The following is a 19,894-nucleotide window of genomic DNA, read 5'->3' as shown; positions in this document are numbered from 1 at the left end:
ATTTGATAGTGACTCAACGAGCCACCTACCACCTCTAACAAGACCCTTAATGTACGTATTCAATCATTGTCTCTAGACAATGTGATGAACCCTATCAATATTAATTTTGAAAAATATCCTAAATAAAAACATACATAATGTGTTTTAGAATTACACACTAACCATACCAATGCATATGTTAAGATCTTTCCAAACACATCCGTTTACTGTGTGGAATACTTTGTCCGGATTTTTATCCAAAAAGATTTGTATTTTCCTTTTATGATTCTATTAGGAGCTATATTTGAAGGGAGTTTGTAACAACTTACTACAAGACCTCTGAGTTGATCCCAAAAGCTATACCCATGTATTTGACCTCTAGTTATGTGCCTCTAAGCCACGCTGGAGTTTTATCAGCCTCTGAGCCATGCACACACACCTATTTTACATCAGTTCACCGAGCTTGTTGGTAGACCATGTCGTGACCTGCATCGTGTTGTATCTCTCTTATATATCTATCTCCTTTTCCAAAATCATTGTACGGGATTAGGCACTCTCTCTTCGAGGTAAGACCTTTTCTTTTTCTTTTTCATATATTCCGTGTCACAAGTTTAGTCACCCATGACCCGAACGGCAGTTTATTAGCTTTCTTTATCCTCGTTTGTTCACACACTATTGTGTGTAAAAGTACATGTTCAGATGTGAATGCCTTTTACACCACTTAGCATTAAATAAGGGTCAAAGGTGTAGGTGTTGGATATGGAGCTCACATGTGTGACCAACAAGCTATGGCAAATGGAACTCCATGGAGGAGAGAGAGAGAGAGAGAGAGAGAGAGAGAGAGAGTCTGTGTGTGTGTGTGTGTGTGTGTGTGTGTGTGTGTGTGTGAACTCTTACAAGTACACACAAACTGAATAGATAAATTGATAGTGATATTTGGGATGAAAATACAAGTGATAAGGCCTGAATATATAGACTAGACTATGTAGCTAACCCTTTGATCCTAATTTAATGCTAAGTGATGGCCACAAGTGACTAAATCCATGACATGAAATATATGAAAAAAGAAAAGGAAAAGTCTTACATCTAAGAGGCATTGTCTAATCCTGTACAATGATTCTAGAAAAGGAGATACATAAATAAGAGAGAGAAAACATGAGGTAGGTCATGACATGGTTTACCAAGAAGCTCACAAACCTGAAGCAAGGCATGGTTCAAAGGTACACATGCATGGCTCAAAGGCTGATCAAAAGCCAACATAGCTTAAAGGCACTAGACACATGACCAAAGGCCAAATACACAGGTATAGCTTTCAAGATCAACTCAGAGGCCATGCGCAAAGAGGTTAGAATCCCCCTTGAAACATAACTCCTTTGTGAATCATATGGAAAGGAAACAGAAAGAAATACAACTCATTTTGGATTGAAATCCGAGCAGAGGACCCACACAATTTTAATGAGTGATGGAAAGGTCTTAGCCCATGTGTGAGCATGGTCAATCTCTAATTCTAATATCTTTAGATTCTATTTTTTATTCTGTATTTTTATTTTAAAAAATGAATCGGGATAAAAAGTCCCCCCTCGATGTTGCCGTTGAGAACATCGCAATCAGTGTTGATCGCTTGCAATAGCATTGCCAAACATTGGATACTTGGCGGGTCATTTTTCGCTTGATGTTGAAGGTATGAGCACTCAAGCAATCTTCAACATCTTATCAATGGCCGCAATTTGATGTAGATAGGTGCCAACGTGAAAAGCCCCGAAATTCAAAGAACAATTTGTGAGAATTCGGGCATACTGCAAAAGGCCCAAATATTATTCATGAAATTTGAAGAATTTTCAATCACAATTGAAAACCCCCATATGTTGGTAAAGAAATTTGAAAATTTTCAATAAAATAATGAAATTTCCCAATTTGTGTGTGAACTACCGCCTTTAAGAAATGATTAAACCTTTATGATTAAAGGTTGAGAAGAAAAGACTAATCAAACTGCCAAATGATCATGTGGCTGGTCAACGGACTAGAGGATGTAAACGCCCCGAACAACGTAGTATGCTTAACAATTATGATATTCGCTTGTTTTCGAGATTTAATATAAAAGAGAATGAACACTTAAAGCTGAAAATGAAAATTACTCACAAAATTACAGCCATGAAAATATAAAAGTAATGGAGACAAGATTGAGGGTTGAAGATGGGCAAACCCCCCCCCCCCCCAAAGGAATGTATTTCTGCTCAACCCAAGTCCCTTAGGGAAGAGCTTAGTTACAATCAACCTGGGAGTGAGAAGAAGTAATTCTCACTCTCACAAGATCATGCAAAGATGTACAAACACACATGCATTATCTATTATGCAATGATAAGAACTGATTTCTTTACAATATGAGAGAAGAAAAAGGGAAAATCAGCCTTTCTCCATCGTTGATCAGCAGTACATGGATAGGGCTTGCTTCTTGTTGCTAAAATGGAAGAAAGAGCTCGAGAAGGAGGTGCTGTAATGAATTTACAGGCTTGATGTCCTGTAAAACAGCAGTGATAGAAGAGGGAATATGGAGGAATTTGATAATGGAGAAGTGGGGGATGATGATGGGGATGGGGATGGATGGGGCCAGTTTCTGGCTATCTGTGGGTGTTGTACATGAGTTTACAGCAAAGAAAAATGATGCCGAATGAAGAAAAACGAGCTCTTATTTATAGGAGAGGGAAGAGCTAGTACAAAAGGGGAAAGTGGAGTAGCACAAGACAAGTGCCCAGCCACATGTCATGAGATGTGACAAGTGGTGGGACACTAGGAAACTTGTGTGACAAGTGTCTTGACACTTGTCTCTTCTCTATGGCCTTCCTTTTTGGGTTGAATACTGTCAAGAATAGAAACAACCAAATTTAGTAAGCACAGTCAGAGTACAGAACTTACTATTTTTAGAATGACATCCCTATTTTTTAGGACTAGCATTTTTAGGCTAATTCGAGGCTCCTAAAATTTAGGGACCTCCTAAAATTTAGGAATCTCCTAAAATTCAGGGACCCCCCCAATATGGGTGTCATATGAAAGCTTTTTCCGTGTACATCGCAAAAATGGTATCCGAATCTTCATGTGACTTTCCTATGCAAAGAAATGTGCATTTCAAGCTTTCAGCCCACACATGCACATTATACAAGCATTTCATGATCATGCCATCTTGTTGATTGTAACTGTCTGTTCTGGTGGATCTAGCCCACACTTCAAGGCATCAATCCTTTCTGTGTGTGAGTCTAACCCTGATATGCGTGAGTTCTAGTCACAGGCGCCAAATCGGGCCATATAGATGGAAGTGTGAACTATCTTTTCTCTAACCCACCGCGTGGGTCCACCATAACCTGTGACCACTCATCAGTGGCCAGCTCCAATGCACTTTTCTTTATATCTAATTAGTGCAAAGGAAATAAATTTAATAAATCATTATATAGACAAATTAATGAAAAAGGATACAAATTCTGTTTCTATAGAGTTGTGACAGCCCTCTGGCTTTTATTCAGCTGTCCTCAGCTGAAAAGCTTCTTGATATTGCTGTAGAATATTTGGTTAATCCTTCATGGATTTTTCATCTACCCACTGTGCATCTGTTGTGGGTAGATTCTTGAATTTTAGTAAGAATTTTCGTGTCACAAGGCCACTTCTCGTGGTTCGATCCTTGAGAAACAAAATCTTTTCAGGTTCCAAGAGTTGCTCTGTTTCTTCAACTTCTGGGGGATCTTTGTTCATGAGAAGGTAACCGTCTTTGATGGAATAATCTGGATGAGAACCTCCTTGCTTTTCTCCACATCATTTAGACGGCGGCTTTCAAAGACTACGGCATGGCCTTCTTGATTTGGCATTGCACCAATACAATCACCGCAAGCATCTGATTCCATCACAAATGGTTTTACCACATCTGGAATGATAAGAACAGGTCCAGAAGTAAGAGCTGTTTTCAGCCTTGTGAAGGCTGCCTTCTCTTTTTCCTTCCATTGGAAAGAGATCTTCTTCTTTGTAAGGTCATGAAGTGGAGAAGCCATATGTGCAAAATGCTTGATGAAGCGACAGTAATAAGAGCATAAGCCAAGAAACGATCGCACCTCATGTACATTATGAGGATGAGGCCATTCTTGGATTATCCTAATATTTTCAGGATCCATCTGAATCCCTTCAAAAGAGATGACATGCCCAAGGTAATTTATTTTATGCATGAAAAATTCACTCTTTTTACCATTTACCAAGAGTTAATTTTGTTGAAGTAATTGTAGAACAATTTCCAAGTGTTGAGGATGCTCCTCTTCATTCTTGCTAAAGACAAGAATATCATCAAAGAAAGTACCGACATATTGTCGATGCTCTCTAAGGATGCGCTCCATCATTCGATTAAAAGTGGCTGGTGCATTGGTTAATCCGAAAGGAACCACCAAGAATTCATAAAGACCGTATGAAGTGCGGAAAGCAGTTTTGTGTACATCTTGTGGTATTACCCTAATTTGATGATAACCACTCTTTAGATCAATGCGGCTGAAAACCTTTGAGCCTCCTAGACGATCCAAAATGTCGTCAATTCTGGGAATAGGACACCGATTCTTCACAGTGATTTTATTGAGGGCTCGATAATCAATGCACATCCTGAATGTGTCATCTTTCTTTTAAACAAGAAGAACCAGTGAACAAAATGGTGAGCTACTTGGCCTAATTAGCCCACGGTTGAGTAGGTCTTTGACTTGCTTTCTGATTTCTTCTTGTTGAGGATGGCTCACACGGTATGGTGCTATATTAGGAGGAGAACTACCCGGAATAATATCAATATGATGGTCTTCTGGCCTTTCTGGGGGAAGCTGATAAGGAAGATCTTCCGAAAAACAATCTTTATACTTTTCCAAGAGCTGAAGTCGCTCTTGGTTTTCAGCATTCATATTATCTTTTACATCAGTGACATAAAGCAAACAACATTGAACACAATCCTTAATTGCTCTAGAGACTTGCATATGGCTTACCATAGGTATGGTGTCTCCAGAAACTCCAGCTTAGATCTCGTACTTCTTGCCTTTGTTGGTGAGTTATACCTTCTTTTTCTGAGAGAAGATGGTTGAATCTACTCTATGATTCCAGGGCATGCCAAGAATCACATCGCAACCATCAAGGTCTCCGATACAGAAGGTATCTTCGTCACTGTAGCCTTGAATTTGAAACTTGAGCTTGCCAATGTAGGGTATCACAGTCTTCACTGTGTCACCTTCATCAGCATTTAAAGCTTGGCGAACTTCTGCCGGAGTGTCCATCTCTTCATTCTTTAATCCAAGCTCTTTAGCTAATTGCAAGGAAATGATATTTTCATTTGCCCCAAGATCTATCAAGAATAGTGCTTGCTTACCTTGCAACTGTCCCCAAGCTTTTAATAATTTGCGCGTCTCTGGAGTGTGAGTTGTGTTTGCAACTACATCACTGATAGCATTGATTTTCACTGGCGACTTAGGCTTGTTGTCAGAAACCTTGCTTTGTCCCTTGTTTGGACATTGCTTCGCTATGTGGCCTGTTTGTCCACATTTAAACACTTCCATTCTTTCATGAAGCGTTGCTTTTCTTCTTCGGAAAGTTGCTTTGCTTGTGGGTATAGATTGGAGCGAAATTGAGGAGCATTAGGAGGTGCATAGGGCTTCATCTTCTTTTGATTTGATGGCTGCTTTTGCCGTTGTTTTTGTCCTTCATTTGGGGCTGAATACTCCTCATCGTCAGCTACTCTCTTGTTATCATTCTTTTGGAATGATTTGTTGCCATTGTGCTCCATTTCCCATGTCTCAGCATGGTCAATGAGTTCCCTGAGAATACTGAACTTGATCTTCTTTTCAAGTTGAGATAGTGACTTAGTCTTCTTCTTCTTCTTATGCCTTCGTCCATGCTCGGATGTTGAGGTTGAAGATGATGAAGTGCTTGATGGGGATGAAGATGGAGACAAGGGTGAAGAATGTCGACGCCTTTGACGATGATAGGGTCTTCCACGAGAAGGGTGTGACTCTTCGTTACTAGAAGAGGATCCATCAGAATAGGCGCCAGATGACTTTGAAGAAGAGGATGAGCTTCGACGCGATCTCTTTCTTTGTCTTGAAGTAGAATGGGACTGCCTCTTAGAAGTAGTTGGACTTCTTGATCGGCTCCTTTCATTGGTATGGCTTTGACTCCTTGAAGTAGATGGGCTTCTTTCCTTGAATTCTTTGGGATTCTCAACTTTTTCTAGTTTGAGAAGTTGCTCATGAATTTACTGATTATCCTCTCTAAGACTTTAAATGGCTTGAAGGATAGCACTTGACTGATCCATTGAGACTCTTAAGAAAAAAAATTATGCTCAAGCACTCAATGCAAGGGCTGAAAACAAACAAACTTATAATTGTAAGCACTACCAGTGTTGGGGTGAGGACCGAGCCAAAGCTCTGATACCACTGTAAACGCCCCGAACAACGTAGTATGCTTAACAATTATGATATTCGCTTGTTTTCGAGATTTAATATAAAAGAGAATGAACACTTAAAGCTGAAAATAAAAATTACTCACAAAATTACAGCCATGAAAATGTAAAAGTAATGGAGACAAGATTGAGGGTTGAAGATGGGCAAACCCCCCCCCCCCCCCGAAGGAATGTATTTCTGCTCAACCCAAGTCCCTTAGGGAAGAGCTTAGTTACAATCAACCTGGGAGTGAGAAGAAGTAATTCTCACTCTCACAAGATCATGCAAAGATGTACAAACACATGCATTATCTATTATGCAATGATAAGAACTGATTTCTTTACAGTATGAGAGAAGAAAAAGGAGAAATCAGCCTTTCTCCATCATTGATCAGCAGTACATGGATAGGGCTTGCTTCTTGTTGCTAAAATGGAAGAAAGAGCTCGAGAAGGAGGTGCTGTAATGAATTTACAGGCTTGCTGTCCTGTAAAACAGCAGTGATAGAAGAGGGAATATGGAGGAATTTGATAATGGAGAAGTGGGGGATGATGATGGGGATGGATGGGGCCAATTTCTGGCTATATGTGGGTGTTGTACATGAGTTTACAGCAAAGAAAAATGATGCCGAATGAAGAAAAACGAGCTCTTATTTATAGGAGAGGGAAGAGTAGTACAAAAGGGGAAAGTGGAGTAGCACAAGACAAGTGTCCAGCCACATGTCATGAGATGTGACAAGTGGTGGGACACTTGGAAACTTATGTGACAAGTGTCTTGACACTTGCCTCTTCTCTATGGCCTTCCTTTTTGGGTTGAATACTATCAAGAATAGAAACAACCAAATTTAGTAAGCACAGTCAGAGTACAGAACTTACTATTTTTAGAATGATATCCCTATTTTTTAGGACTAGCATTTTTAGGCTAATTCGAGGCTCCTAAAATTTAGGGATCTCCTAAAATTTAGGGACCCCCCCAATATGGGTGTCATATGAAAGCTTTTTCCGTGTACATCGAAAAAATGGTATCCGAATCTTCATGTGACTTTCCTATGCAAAGAAATGTGCATTTCAAGTTTTTAGCCCACACATGCACATTATACAAGCATTTCATGATCATGCCATCTTGTTGATTGTAACTGTCTGTTCTAGTGGATCTAGCCCACACTTCAAGGCATCAATCCTTTCTGTGTGTGAGTCTAACCCTGATATGCGTGAGTTCTAGTCACAGGCGCCCAATCGGGCCATATAGGTGGAAGTGTGAACTATCTTTTCTCTAACCCACCGCGTGGGTCCACCATAACCTGTGACCACTCATCAGTGGTCAGCTCCAATGCACTTTTCTTTATATCTAATTAGTGCAAAGGAAATAAATTTAATAAATCATTATATAGACAAATTAATGAAAAAGGATACAAATTCTATTTCTATAGAGTTGTGACAGAGGAGATGTGACGACTAGTGCTAGTTGATGTTGACGTGATCGTTAAGACAGCGAAGATCCGAGTTTTTGTGCACAACTTGGGTAGAATTGGTGCAAGAAGATGTGTCATTGCCCAGGCAAGGCAGATCAATTGGCAAGAGCAGGGTTACTGGCAGGCGCAAGGCAAGTACATGTTTTTTTAAAATGGTAAATAATAGTTACTTTTGGTCCAGCCTCATTTAAAAAAGTGATGTGGCTTACAGATAGTCAACTCATGTAAAAGGTCAACGGGCAAGACAAGTCATAATAGTAGTCAACACGCGTGGATCAGGAGAAATGAGGGCCGACTAGATGTAGGCTAAGATGACATTCAAACCTTGCTTCGATACCACTGTTGTGTACAGAGCTAGCGTGTATGACCAGCAATCTATGGTAGAAGGAACTCCATGGAGGGGTGTGCGTACGGCGTACACGTGTGTGTGTGTGTGTGTGTGTGTGTGTGTGTGTGTGTGTGTGTGAACTCTTGCAAGTACACACAAACTGAATAGATAGATTAATAGTGAGATGTGGCATGAAACCACAAGTGATAGGGCTTAAATATATAGGCTAGATTGTGTAGCTAACCCTTTGATCCTTATTTAATGCTACTAACTAGTGTAAAAGGTATGCACACCTAAATACACACTTTTACACACAATAATGTATGTTCACACACGAGGATAAACAAAGCTAATAGTAGGTAGATACCTTAACCTATATATTCATGCCCTATTACTTATATTATCATCACACATATCTCATCTATCATTATCAATCTATATTTCAGTATGTACTTGCAAGAGCTCTCTCTCTCTCTCTCTCCCCCCCCATGGAGTTCCACCCGTCATAGCTTGCTCATCACACAGGAGAGCTCCATACCCAATAATTCCATGTGATCGAGGGCTAGCCTTCAAAATCACAAAAAACAATATGCATATGATTTCAGCAATAGAATTTACTCAACGTTTTATTTATCAAAGTGTTACTACTTATATTTGTTTTGTTGAAAAAGTTCAATCGCTTGATTCTCAATGTAATTCAATTTCTTTTAAAAATTATCTTCATTTGAATTCAAATGTAAGAGACTATTCGAATCCAATATTACATGTGTGTGCTAGTATTTTTCCGTCCAAGCTACTTAATGGACTTCCACCGTCCTGCGAAACCTTGGACCATAGAATTGAAACATTGCCCATCCAGTCTCTCGACAACCTTATAGGATTAGCTCGAAAGAGAAAAACAAGATAGCTAGGCAACTTCGAGACTGTTTAGCATCTTTCTCTCAGAGAGCATTGCCAAAACGATCTTCACTTTGGTAAGATCTGATACCTAGTCCAAGAGGAATCTAGTAGCCCAAGAAGCTTTCGTGGTCTAAACACCCAAAAGCTAGCTATTGAGAGAAAGATGGCAAAAAAGTATTCCATTCATAATGAAGTACTTTTTAAACAAGGCAAAGTGTGTGTGCCTAATGGCCAAGATATCCATAAGAAAATTTTATACGAGTGTCACGATTCACCGAGCGATGAACATCCTAGCATACAACAGACTTTGGCCTTCGTCACTTGCTACTTTTATTGGTTGCATATTAAGACTCAAGTTGAGTCCTATGTGCATGCATACTCGCAGTGTCAGTGTCAACAAACACATATTCTATAATGTACTAGAGAATGATATGAAGCTAAAGACACCTTTTCCTTATGTGTACATAGATAAGCAACAAACGAAGGGCTTGCATGCATCTTAGAAACATCTAGAGCTTCTCAAACTCAATATATAGTGGGTCCTTTTAGGACTGTAGATTGTGATGAAGGAAATGAAGCCTCTTTTCCACAAACTTTTCACACCCTCCCTAAATGAAAATTTCCTTCCTTATTTTCTTTCAAAAAAATTTCTACCCTCGCAACCCCTAGGCTTGGTGGCTTCATACATTTTCCCTTTATTCTTCCTCAATTGTGATTGGGACCTTAAAGATACATACTCATTTTAAGGGCTCAAATCATATGGCCCTTAAAGATCTCCAAAAACACAATAGATACACTCTTAAACTGTTTGCGGATCCATGGGGTACTTAGCTTTCAAAGAGTATGCCAAAAGATGACCCATCAATTCTAATCAATTTTTCCTGAACAGCAGAATCATGCATTGCTTTTTAGCATACAATAAAATCATGAAACCAGCCCAACATAACTTTCTAGTGACTTTTGGCACAATTTAGTTTCTAATGAATTCATTTAAATAGAACAACCACACATTTCCTTTTAGCATATGATAAATGTCAAGAAACCAGAGGCCGGCCTGATATAACTTTGTTTCTATATCTCTTGTCAAAGCTTGACTTACATCTTTTGTATCCTTTAGTTCCTATTGTCAAACTAAAGGATCCTTTCTTAATAGAAAGGTTAAGTTGTTCTCTTTTTCCTTTACATGTTATGACATGGTAACAATCCTTTATAGGCTACATGACAATTATGTTTTAAAATTCCTATGCATATCTAAACATAAACATTATTCCTCGAAGCACTGTAAGCACAAGGAACTTCTTGTTCAGATTTATTTGCAAACATCATAAGACCATGTTGAGATTACCTGGAAATAAAGAACTGAATGACAATAAAAACTCACTTTTAACTTCTCATGTGCCTCCCGGACAGTCTTTCCATCCTTTTTCTTACGCCAATTATGCCCATCTTTTCTGAAATACCGAAGTTTACTACGGTCGAACAAAAACAGTGAACCACCTTAGGAGGATGAAGACAAAGCCAAGGTGTTAGTATCCATAGCAGAAGGTTAGCAAAGCCGCATAGTTCTAATGCTTGCAACATAGATGAAAGGACTGCTGAAACTATCTTAAGCATACAGTAACGTATATATTTATGCACTTGGCTCATGATGTTGAATAAGAAATTTGACAACAAAAGAAGCTTACTTTCAGGTTTGGATGGTGCAGCTTCAGAAAACTGAAGCAATTTATGTTTGTTCAAAATTTCACAAATTTCAGCTGGCTTCAGCCATCTTTTCCGTGCATCTTCAACTAGCTGCTGAATGTCAAAATCTGACAAATCCGAGCTTGACATGAGTTTAAAACACTAGAGATACAAACCAAAATCAATGTCTGCTTACTGTGTGAAAAGCTTTGATCATGCCTGATAACATTCCTAATATGAAGTATGCCGCTTGTAGAAACCATATACTGTGTGATAAGCTTTGATCATGCCTGATAAAATTCCTAATATGAAGTATGCCGCTTGCAGAAACCATATATTCAAAGAATGCAGCACCAAAAGCAAATAGTTTTGGCCAGGCCATTATGAAGAAGCCAAAAAAGTACACTGAAAAAGAAAGTTATTTTCTTTGAGCATCATTAATTAATCTGTTTTGGAGATCATTCTGAAACAAGTTCTCAAAACACTGATAATTTCCTTCATGTATCATCCAAATGGTAAACACAAAAAGCTTCTATGCCTCTAGTTGTTCAACAGCACCACATTGTCTGACACCACAGCGAACTCTTCAATATGCAGAGCACTTTTGAGATGAGTTAAAGTCTACAATCATTCTTGCATTCTTCTTCAGAACCAGGTGGGAATTTTGTAGTAAGGTGTCAAAGATTTTGACAGAGCTTTGAATGGTTACAAAGAGCCAAAATATAAGCACAAGGTGCTGCTTTATTTGGCTAGGCACAACACTTTATTTTCTACATTTTTTAGCCTTTGTTGGCTGTTTTTTATCAGATTTTCTTGTATTCAGCACTCATTTTGTGATCAGCTGTTACCAGGTGGTGATACTTTTTGCACTTGCTTTAGTTGTTGTTGCTTTTTACCCCCAGAATTCTCTTGGATTAAGCCGGGATCTTTGTATGGCCAGAAGAGGCAGCCATTGGAACAAATTGGACTAATGGTTTGTCTGAGCCTTGGGACCGGATTGAATGGGCACTGAAGAATAGAATGCCAATGGTTTGAGATTGTGTGATTAGCCACTGGAGATGGTGCAAGACAATGAACTTGGCCAAGACAGAAGATGCACATGTGAGAATGCTCACGAAATAAAAGTCACCGTAACTGAGCCACATTACACTTTTTGATGTGGTTACAATGATAAAAGTTGCTCAGAACAACTTGAGGAATGCACAGGTCACCATCCCTAAAATTTAGGGAGTTACTATTTTTGGACCCCAGAATTTATTCGCGTCATTATCTTCGTTTTTGCATGAGGATTAATTCTCTAGTCTGTGCCAAGGTCAAATTTTGTACCAATCATGGAGAATTTTAGACCGGAAGGTTTAAATGGAAAAAATGTTATATGTATGCCATGTGTCACAATTTGGGCACAAATTCCCAAAAGAGAGGGAGAGAGAGAGAGAGAGAGAGCATTTTTTTTTAAAAACGTAATAGGCAAGAGGGGCAGATCTGAGCGTGAAGTTTTAAGGGGCCGAGGGCAGATTGGCTGTAAGTACATCAGCTATGGAGAGTACTTCTTCGACTTTGACTCATGTACGGAGGTAGAGCTTACTCCCTCTGGTCAACTCTCTCTCTATTCTCAAAGGAAATGCTCTGCATGATAGGCTGATTCCATCGAATGTACAGTTCTGTGTTTTCTTTGCACTTTTGCTAAGGCAAGAGCCTCACTGTCCAGGGTCAGGAGCAACTGATAGCTTCTCCAATGTAGGAACTAAAGAAAGTGATGACCACGCCACACGGAAACAGGGTTTTCAGCTCTCATTTAGTGTTGTTTGTGGGGCTGTTTTACTGCTCGAATGATGCCAAGGTCAAAGGATTTGTAGTCCAACTCATATGAAACAGATCTGAAATGGAATAAGGCTGAGAACAGGTCAAGAAACACGTGAAAAACAGTAAATACAGAGTTCAGTAGATTGCAATTCTACACTTGAATTATTGAGTTATGCTCACAGAAAGTGTTTTCCTATTTGGGATGTTGTTCTAGATATGATGTATTGTCCTTATGCAGCCGAAATTTACTCAGAAAGGGATGTTGTTCTAGATATGTTGTACTGTCCTTATGCAGCTGAAATTTACTCAGAAAATATGAAAGCCAACTATTCACATGTTTTGTACTTTGGAACATTTCTTTTTTTTTTAAATTTTTCCATCTTTTAATTGATAAAAAAATACCGAAAGGGGTGCCGGACTTTGGGGCCAATCTGGTGTTGAGCAAGGGAGTGAGATCTCTATTTGTGTATGTATGTGAAAAGACCACGTATTAATTGAAGGGACTACCGCTTTATGTGAGTCATAGACCGGTTTCATCATCTCTCTTTAGACTACATGTGAACTTGTACCAAGTGCAGTCTATGTTGTATTCTAGCTGTGCTCTCTCTATCTTTCTTATTTTTCTTTATATTCTCTTCCTATCCTCTCCAAATGGCACCTTCCTATTGCTCTACTGGCAATGAACTTCACGGCCCTAGCTATCTTACATGGAGTGCTATTATGAACGCTTGGTTTGTGCAAGGGCTATTGCGCGTACCCGACCTCCCACTCTACTTCCAAATGATTGGGACTGCGTCAATCATGAGGAAGTTGTGCTTACATGGGATTACGATGATGCCCATACATATTCCACCTTTCTTAAAAGCATTTTTAAAGAGGTTCTACCAGTGGTTACCTATTGCAAAATAGCTTCAGATATATGGGAGAAGCTTCAAATGTTGTACAAGGCCCCATTGACTATGCGTGCAATGACCCTAAATGGATAACTCTAGCAAATGAAGTCCAAGCCTAAAGATATGGTTCAGTGTTTCTCGCTTCGTGTTACGTAGGTACAAGATTAGCTTTGACACATGCAATCTGCACTTCAAAAGGCTCGTCTTGTGGGGACTATCCTCTATAAGCTCCCTCCAAAGTTTAATTTAGTAGCCAATGCTTTGCGGGCCTAGACATCATCAACGCCAGTCAATTTCACACACATGTCCTTGATGTTGCTTTGAGCATGATGCATCATTGAGATTATAGGGGATGCTTCGATCTCCGTATGGTGGCCATGATGAGGCATTTCCAACTTCAAAGAGCGGTGATAGAAAGAAGTTGAAGGCCCGATGCTATCATTGTGGTAAGGAGGGAAATTTGTGCAAGGACAGCAATTAGTAGCTTCATGAAAGAAGAAGCTAGATATAGACTCTTCTGACGAGTCAACCTAATCCTCCTCCGAATCCGACTCAGATCCCTCAACCAAGGTGAAGGAGGAGGCACAGTAAGGATCATCTTCTTCAAAGGGTAAGGGGCTGGCTACCCCTCCCTCTCTTGCTTTCTAGTATTAGTGATGTGGTCATCCCTCAACTCTCCAATGCTACAGAGGGAATGTGAGAGTGTGGTAAGGTGGGACACATGAGCCTCATCTATATAGGTGTATAGGTGCAAAGGATCCCAAGAGGAACTTCCCTTCCGTATCCACTAAATTCTAGAAGGTTTTGAAATCGTGGAGCTAGGATTGACATCCATGTTCATGATGGATTGTTTCTTGACAGAGCGTGTGATTGACTCCTAGTCCGAGCTCACATGAGGGGACACTGCGCGGTCTGGCTAAAGGAGGAGAATCCATGGTCACATATATTCAAAGGCATTGTTGACAAGATGGTCATGTATACTATTGTGAGGCATTGTTGACAACTTATTGACAGACAATGAGAGCTACTATGATTCTTCTATATTTTTAGGAGCTAGTATGTGTTAGAAGCAAAAGCAACAATGGAAGCATAAACAAGTGCTGAAATAAATTGCTGAACACAAAACTGAAGAGAAAGAAAGAGAGAACACTGCAAAGAAGAGAACTCAGAAGGATGCTCAAGAAATGGAATCCATATACCAAACACAAGACAATCGCGTACAATGCTGAGTCACTAGCTGTGTGGGCACTAGCATCGGCTCCTCTCTCCAACAGGAAGCTCACTTGATGAATGATGATGATGATAAGGCTAAGAAGGAGGAGCCCCAATAAATAGGCAATAAATGTGTCTATCATAAATGCTGGTCCGACAACATTAATGTTGACTGACTGGCATCATAAATGTCAATCTAGCATAGAATACTCATACATAAAATGCCTGAAATAGATACAAATGTGCCCAGCCCTAACAGGCATGCACAGACTCACACATGAGCTGACAATCTTGCTAACACCCTCTTTCGGGTCATGGGTAATCTGATACAATGATACAAGGAAAATGATGCATCATAGTTCATACAACATAGAACCACCAGAATAGAACCATGGATACCCAAGCAGTGGGTGATCAACCCACCACCAAGGTGCCTCGGAGAGAACCTAATGTCAATGTCAATCATCAACTCTTGAAAATAGAGAAGAACCATAGCATGTCTCTATGTTCATCATCAATGTCTCACATTAGCATACAAGACCATCCTGTCAAAAAATGCCTCTGGACATATGTAACCATGGATTTCCCACCTTTGGCCAATCCGCCAAAGTATCCCCTCATGTAAGCACAAGACTAGGAGCAATCCCACTCTCCATCATCAAAGAACCAGCTCATCATGAACTTGGATGTCAATCCCCGCTCCAAGGGTTTAACCTGCCAATGATGCATCAAGGACGTCTCTCTCTGGAACCTATGCACGTATATACCTATATAGATGAGGCTCAACTGTCCCATCTTACTACCCTCTCACACTCCCTCTCTAGCACTGGAGAGTCATGAGAAATGACCACATCATCTGGACTAGAAAGCAACAGAGAAAGGGGCAACTAAGTCCTTCCCTTGATTTGAAGAACCGGACCCCTTCCGCACCTTAGACTTCTTCTTGGCCAAAGGATCGGAGTAAAGATTTTGAGGAAGAGGATGACTCATCAGAGGAATCCACATCCTGCTCCTTCTTCCGTGAGGCTTCCAACTCCTTGTAGTTCTTCCACAAGTGGCCCTTCTTACCACAATGATAACACTGGACTCTTCGACGTCTTCTTATTGCCCCTCTTTCTGAAGCGGTAAGGCCTCACTAGAACCTCCATAATGAGACAAAAGCCTACCCTATAGCACAAGGATGCCTCATGCTCAAGTAGCATCGAGGATATATGTGTGAAGCTCACAATTGTAGATGATATCTACACTCTCAAAGCATTAGCCACTCCATCAAACTCCGGGGGAAGCTTGTAGAGTATCGTTCCCATTAGATGTGCCTTATGGAAGGGCAGACTACATGTGTCGAAGCTGGTCTTATACCTACATAACACAAAGCAAAAATGACCAAATGGTGTCCTTAGGTTCGAACTTCATCTGTTGAAGCTAGCCATAAAGGGCCACTGCATGCATGGCAGACGGCACCTCATACAACATCTGAAGCTTCAACCATACTTTGGAAGATGTCCGCCAAGGATGGAGAATGGTTCCACAAACAATGTACCATAACCACTTCTACATAAATCAAGTTTTCATGATACCACTCCATATTAGATAGTCAAATCTTTGTCATTTTGGATAGCAAGGAAAGTTAGAATACCGAAAGGGATTGGGAGAATCCCATTGTAGATCAACTTCATCTTCAATTAAGTTAAATAAATACCAAAAGGGGCACCAGTTTGGGGCCAATAGGATACCATTGTCCAAGATTGTAAGTTAATTTGTATTTCTCAGTTTTGTAATAAATGTTACTGTTGTAACTAAGTTGTAATCAGGAAATTACCACCCATCCACATAAGTAGATCCTTCTTCCACAAGGCATGCAATGGAGATGCAATTTCAACAAACTTGTGTACATACTTCCTGTAGTAAGAACATAAACCCAAGCAGCTGCCGATCTCACGCACTTCTATGCAGAAACATTATTTAATACGGGTTGATTTTACAGTGTAGACAGACCATCAAACTTTGAGGTACTTTCTAACGCAGACAAAGTTGTCAGAGAAGCATACGAGATGGAAAAATTTTATCTATATGTTTCATTTTCAGATTGTACATATTGATGGTAAAAAGAATGTTGTGGCTGATACACTATCACGTAAGCCACAAATTTCAGCCATCAACATGGTTTATCACACTGAGTTGGATGCCATGAAAGAATAATATGTTGCTGATCGGGACTTTGCTAATGTTTATGATCAGCTTTGCAATGACCAAAGGCATGAACACTTTGTGCTAAGAGATGGATTTCTGATGATGCATGGACGATTGTGTGTCACAAAGCAATTAAGGCCTAGGGTTATCACTGAAAGTCATGCTCCTCTGTATGTAGGACACAAAGGTATTCATGCCACGGTCAAGGCAATGGAGCATTTCTTTTATTGGCCAACTTTGAGGCATGATGTAGAATAGTTTGTTAAGACATGCATTGTATGCCAGAAGGTAAAGCATGATAGGCAAAGGATACTGGGCTTGTTGCAGCCCTTGCCTATTCCAGATAGGCATTTGTAGAGCATTCCAATGGACTTTATTTTTTAGCTTCCTAAGACACCTACAAGGAATAACGGGATATGGACTATCGTTTGCAGGTTTAGCAAACAAGCCCATTTCATTCCGATGAGAAAGAAAATGAAGGTTAATCATGTGGCACGATTGTTTTTGCAACACATCTTTAAGTATCATGGTATGCCAAAGTCGATCATTAGTGATCGAGACCCTCGGATGACCAATTTATTTTGGAAGGGATTGTTTGAGAATATGGGTATCACTCTGAAATTCTCATCATCCTTCCATTCGCTAACAGATGGTCAGCCTGAGGAAGCAAATTCCACAGTGTTAGATCTTTTGAGGTGCTATGTTTCAAACCACAAGACACAGTGAGAGCAGTATTTGGTTGAGTTTGCTTACAACAACACAATGCATAGTTCTACGAGCAAAGCTCCATTTGAGGTGGTTGAGGGTGGCAAGAAGGTACCACCTATTTTGCAAACTAAGAATAAGATCTTTGAGGCTGATCGTTGTGTGGAAAACTTGAATATAGCCTATGCAAAGATAAAGTATACCCTTTAAAGATTGCAAGAAAAGCAAAAGAGGACACCTGATTGCCACAAAGGTGCTTTGCAGTTTGTAAAGGGTGATTATGTATTGCTACACTTTGAAAAGGCAAGGCTAAAAAAGATGAAAGGAAGAGAAATATTGTATCTGAACTTAAGTATGAGATACTATAAGTATTGGAGAAAATCAGCGATATGGTATATTGACTGAAATTACCTCCACATTGACAAATGCGCAATGCCTTTCATGTCAATTCGTTGAGGCCTTTTCATGATGATGTGCCAAAGGATATGTCTGCTGAAATTCAGTCTGAGGTTGAGGAGCTAGATGAGGTTTTGATACTCGAGCAGATTTTGGCACATAATGAAAGAAAGGTCAAAGGTAAAGTATCCAGGAGATACTTGGTGAAATATCAGAATTATTCACCAATGGATACCAAAAGAATGGAAGAGGATGGCTTGGCAGACCATCCTCAGTTGCTGCAGCTTTATCTAGATGCCTTTCAGTTAGAGAAGACTTTAGTTCGGGCTGCATCAGGTTCAACAAAGCAAGGGTCCAGAGTATTGCCTAATGCTCAAGGGGAAGGTATTGTTGAGAAATGACAAATGATGTATGCTCCAGAAAGAGATGTCCTAAATTCCACATGCATAGTGAGGAGAGTGGAGAAAGGTCAGAGACTATATAATGATGTACTTGATTCACTTTTCAATACAATGTCATAGTACTTTTCTCCTTCAATCAAGTGTCAAAGTCATTGTCAAACACACAAGATTGTGTTTATGAGTCCAAGTCTCAATCTTGGAACCTAATTCACTTGTGTAACAATTAATCTTGTCTATGTCTATGTCCACACGAGTCCTATCTACATCTTCCATCCTCCATAGCTCATGCCATGCTCTAAATCCACGTCTTCTGACATGGTATCAGAGCTCAACTGGGCATGGCCAAGCTTAATCTAGCTCTCCTCTCTGCTCTCTCAAGCTTTCTTAACTTAAGTCCAGCTCAAAGCTAGCTTATGACCTCATTTTCACCTCTACCTTCATTCCAGCTTTCATGGCTGCCATAGCGAGACTAGACCTGCAGCACTTGGAGTTTTAGAATCTCCCAAACCAGGCAATATCTATTGAAGCTTTCTTTTAGACATATTCCCTACACCTTAGGGCACTTCTCTGTACCACATTACAGCTCGACATTAGCTCCTGTGCAAGCCGGCATTGCTGAAATTTATCCTCACTGTTTAAATCTGTACTTCCTCTCATCGTACTACTGTTGTTGCATGCACAAGCAGATCTTCCCTGTGACCATAGGGCAATTGAAGGTTGGCTCATGAGCTCTTTCCCCATCAAAGAATTCATCAAATGACTACCTCTACAAGCTGCTATGACCAAAAAACCAATCGGGTCTGTCAAAAACCCTAAAGACTCCACAGCCAAAGCTTCAAAGCTTAACATTTTCACTGTTTCTTCTCAATCGATGAAGCTATCAACAGTGATTTTAATCACAAAGCTACACTCTCTGAAGTTCACTGCAGATCTGAAAGTGCCCGAGGAAGCTCAGAAGTCATCCACAAAGTTCGTGAGAAATCGACAAACAAGAAGCAGATCAAGCACCGACATCCAACACTAAGCTCAAAGAATAGTATCCATTGATACTTCAACTAGTGTCAATTTGACATTGATCTTCTCGTGTCTCTTGACACATTGAACTACAACTCTTTTGCTAGTTATTTGAAACTAATCAACATGGCAAAGCTTGAGCAAATAGCCAAGTTCAATAGAGAAGGCTTTCATGCCTGGAAGGAGAAGACCATCTACCACATTATACGGAAGGACTTGTGGCATCTATTTGAGAATGATACAAGAGATGCAAATAGCAAGAAGGAAGATGATAAAGACCGGTTCGTTGGAGAAGACCATCTCAAGACAAAAGAGTGGAAAAAGATAAACAACAAAGCTCTAAGAATTATTGCTTGGGGATTGTTTGACGATGTATTGCACCATATCTCTGGCATCAGAGATGCTAAAAAGGCTTTGACAGGATCTTTGGAAGTGAAGCCAAAAACTCTAAGGTCAAGTTGTTAATGCAGTTCTATAAGCTT

At 39.9% G+C, this 19,894-nt stretch overlaps 1 protein-coding gene across 2 annotated transcripts in view; it reads right to left on the bottom strand.

Moving 5' to 3' along the window:
- LOC148025425 (calmodulin-binding transcription activator 3-like) overlaps positions 1-19,894 on the bottom strand; it is a 163,365-nt gene that overhangs the window by 129,035 nt on the left and 14,436 nt on the right. The window contains exons 2-4 of one of the 2 annotated variants that reach the window (XM_087692554.1): positions 11,018-11,088; positions 10,801-10,926; positions 10,497-10,612 (exon numbers count right to left, since the gene is read on the bottom strand). In XM_087692554.1, coding sequence (XP_087548680.1) covers positions 10,497-10,612; positions 10,801-10,926; positions 11,018-11,027 — 252 coding nt within the window. In that variant the 5' untranslated portion in view covers positions 11,028-11,088. The remainder of the gene's footprint in view (positions 1-10,496; positions 10,613-10,800; positions 10,927-11,017; positions 11,089-19,894) is intronic. The other variant, XM_087692553.1, reaches the window with a different exon arrangement.

This window comes from Lygodium microphyllum, chromosome 14 (assembly GCF_053477565.2).
Source record: "Lygodium microphyllum isolate KBCC chromosome 14, Lygodium_microphyllum_v1.1.10, whole genome shotgun sequence".
Lineage (NCBI taxonomy): Eukaryota > Viridiplantae > Streptophyta > Polypodiopsida > Schizaeales > Lygodiaceae > Lygodium > Lygodium microphyllum.
The sequence above is the reverse complement of the archived record's forward strand: the minus strand, read 5'-3'. Positions and strand labels throughout refer to the sequence as shown.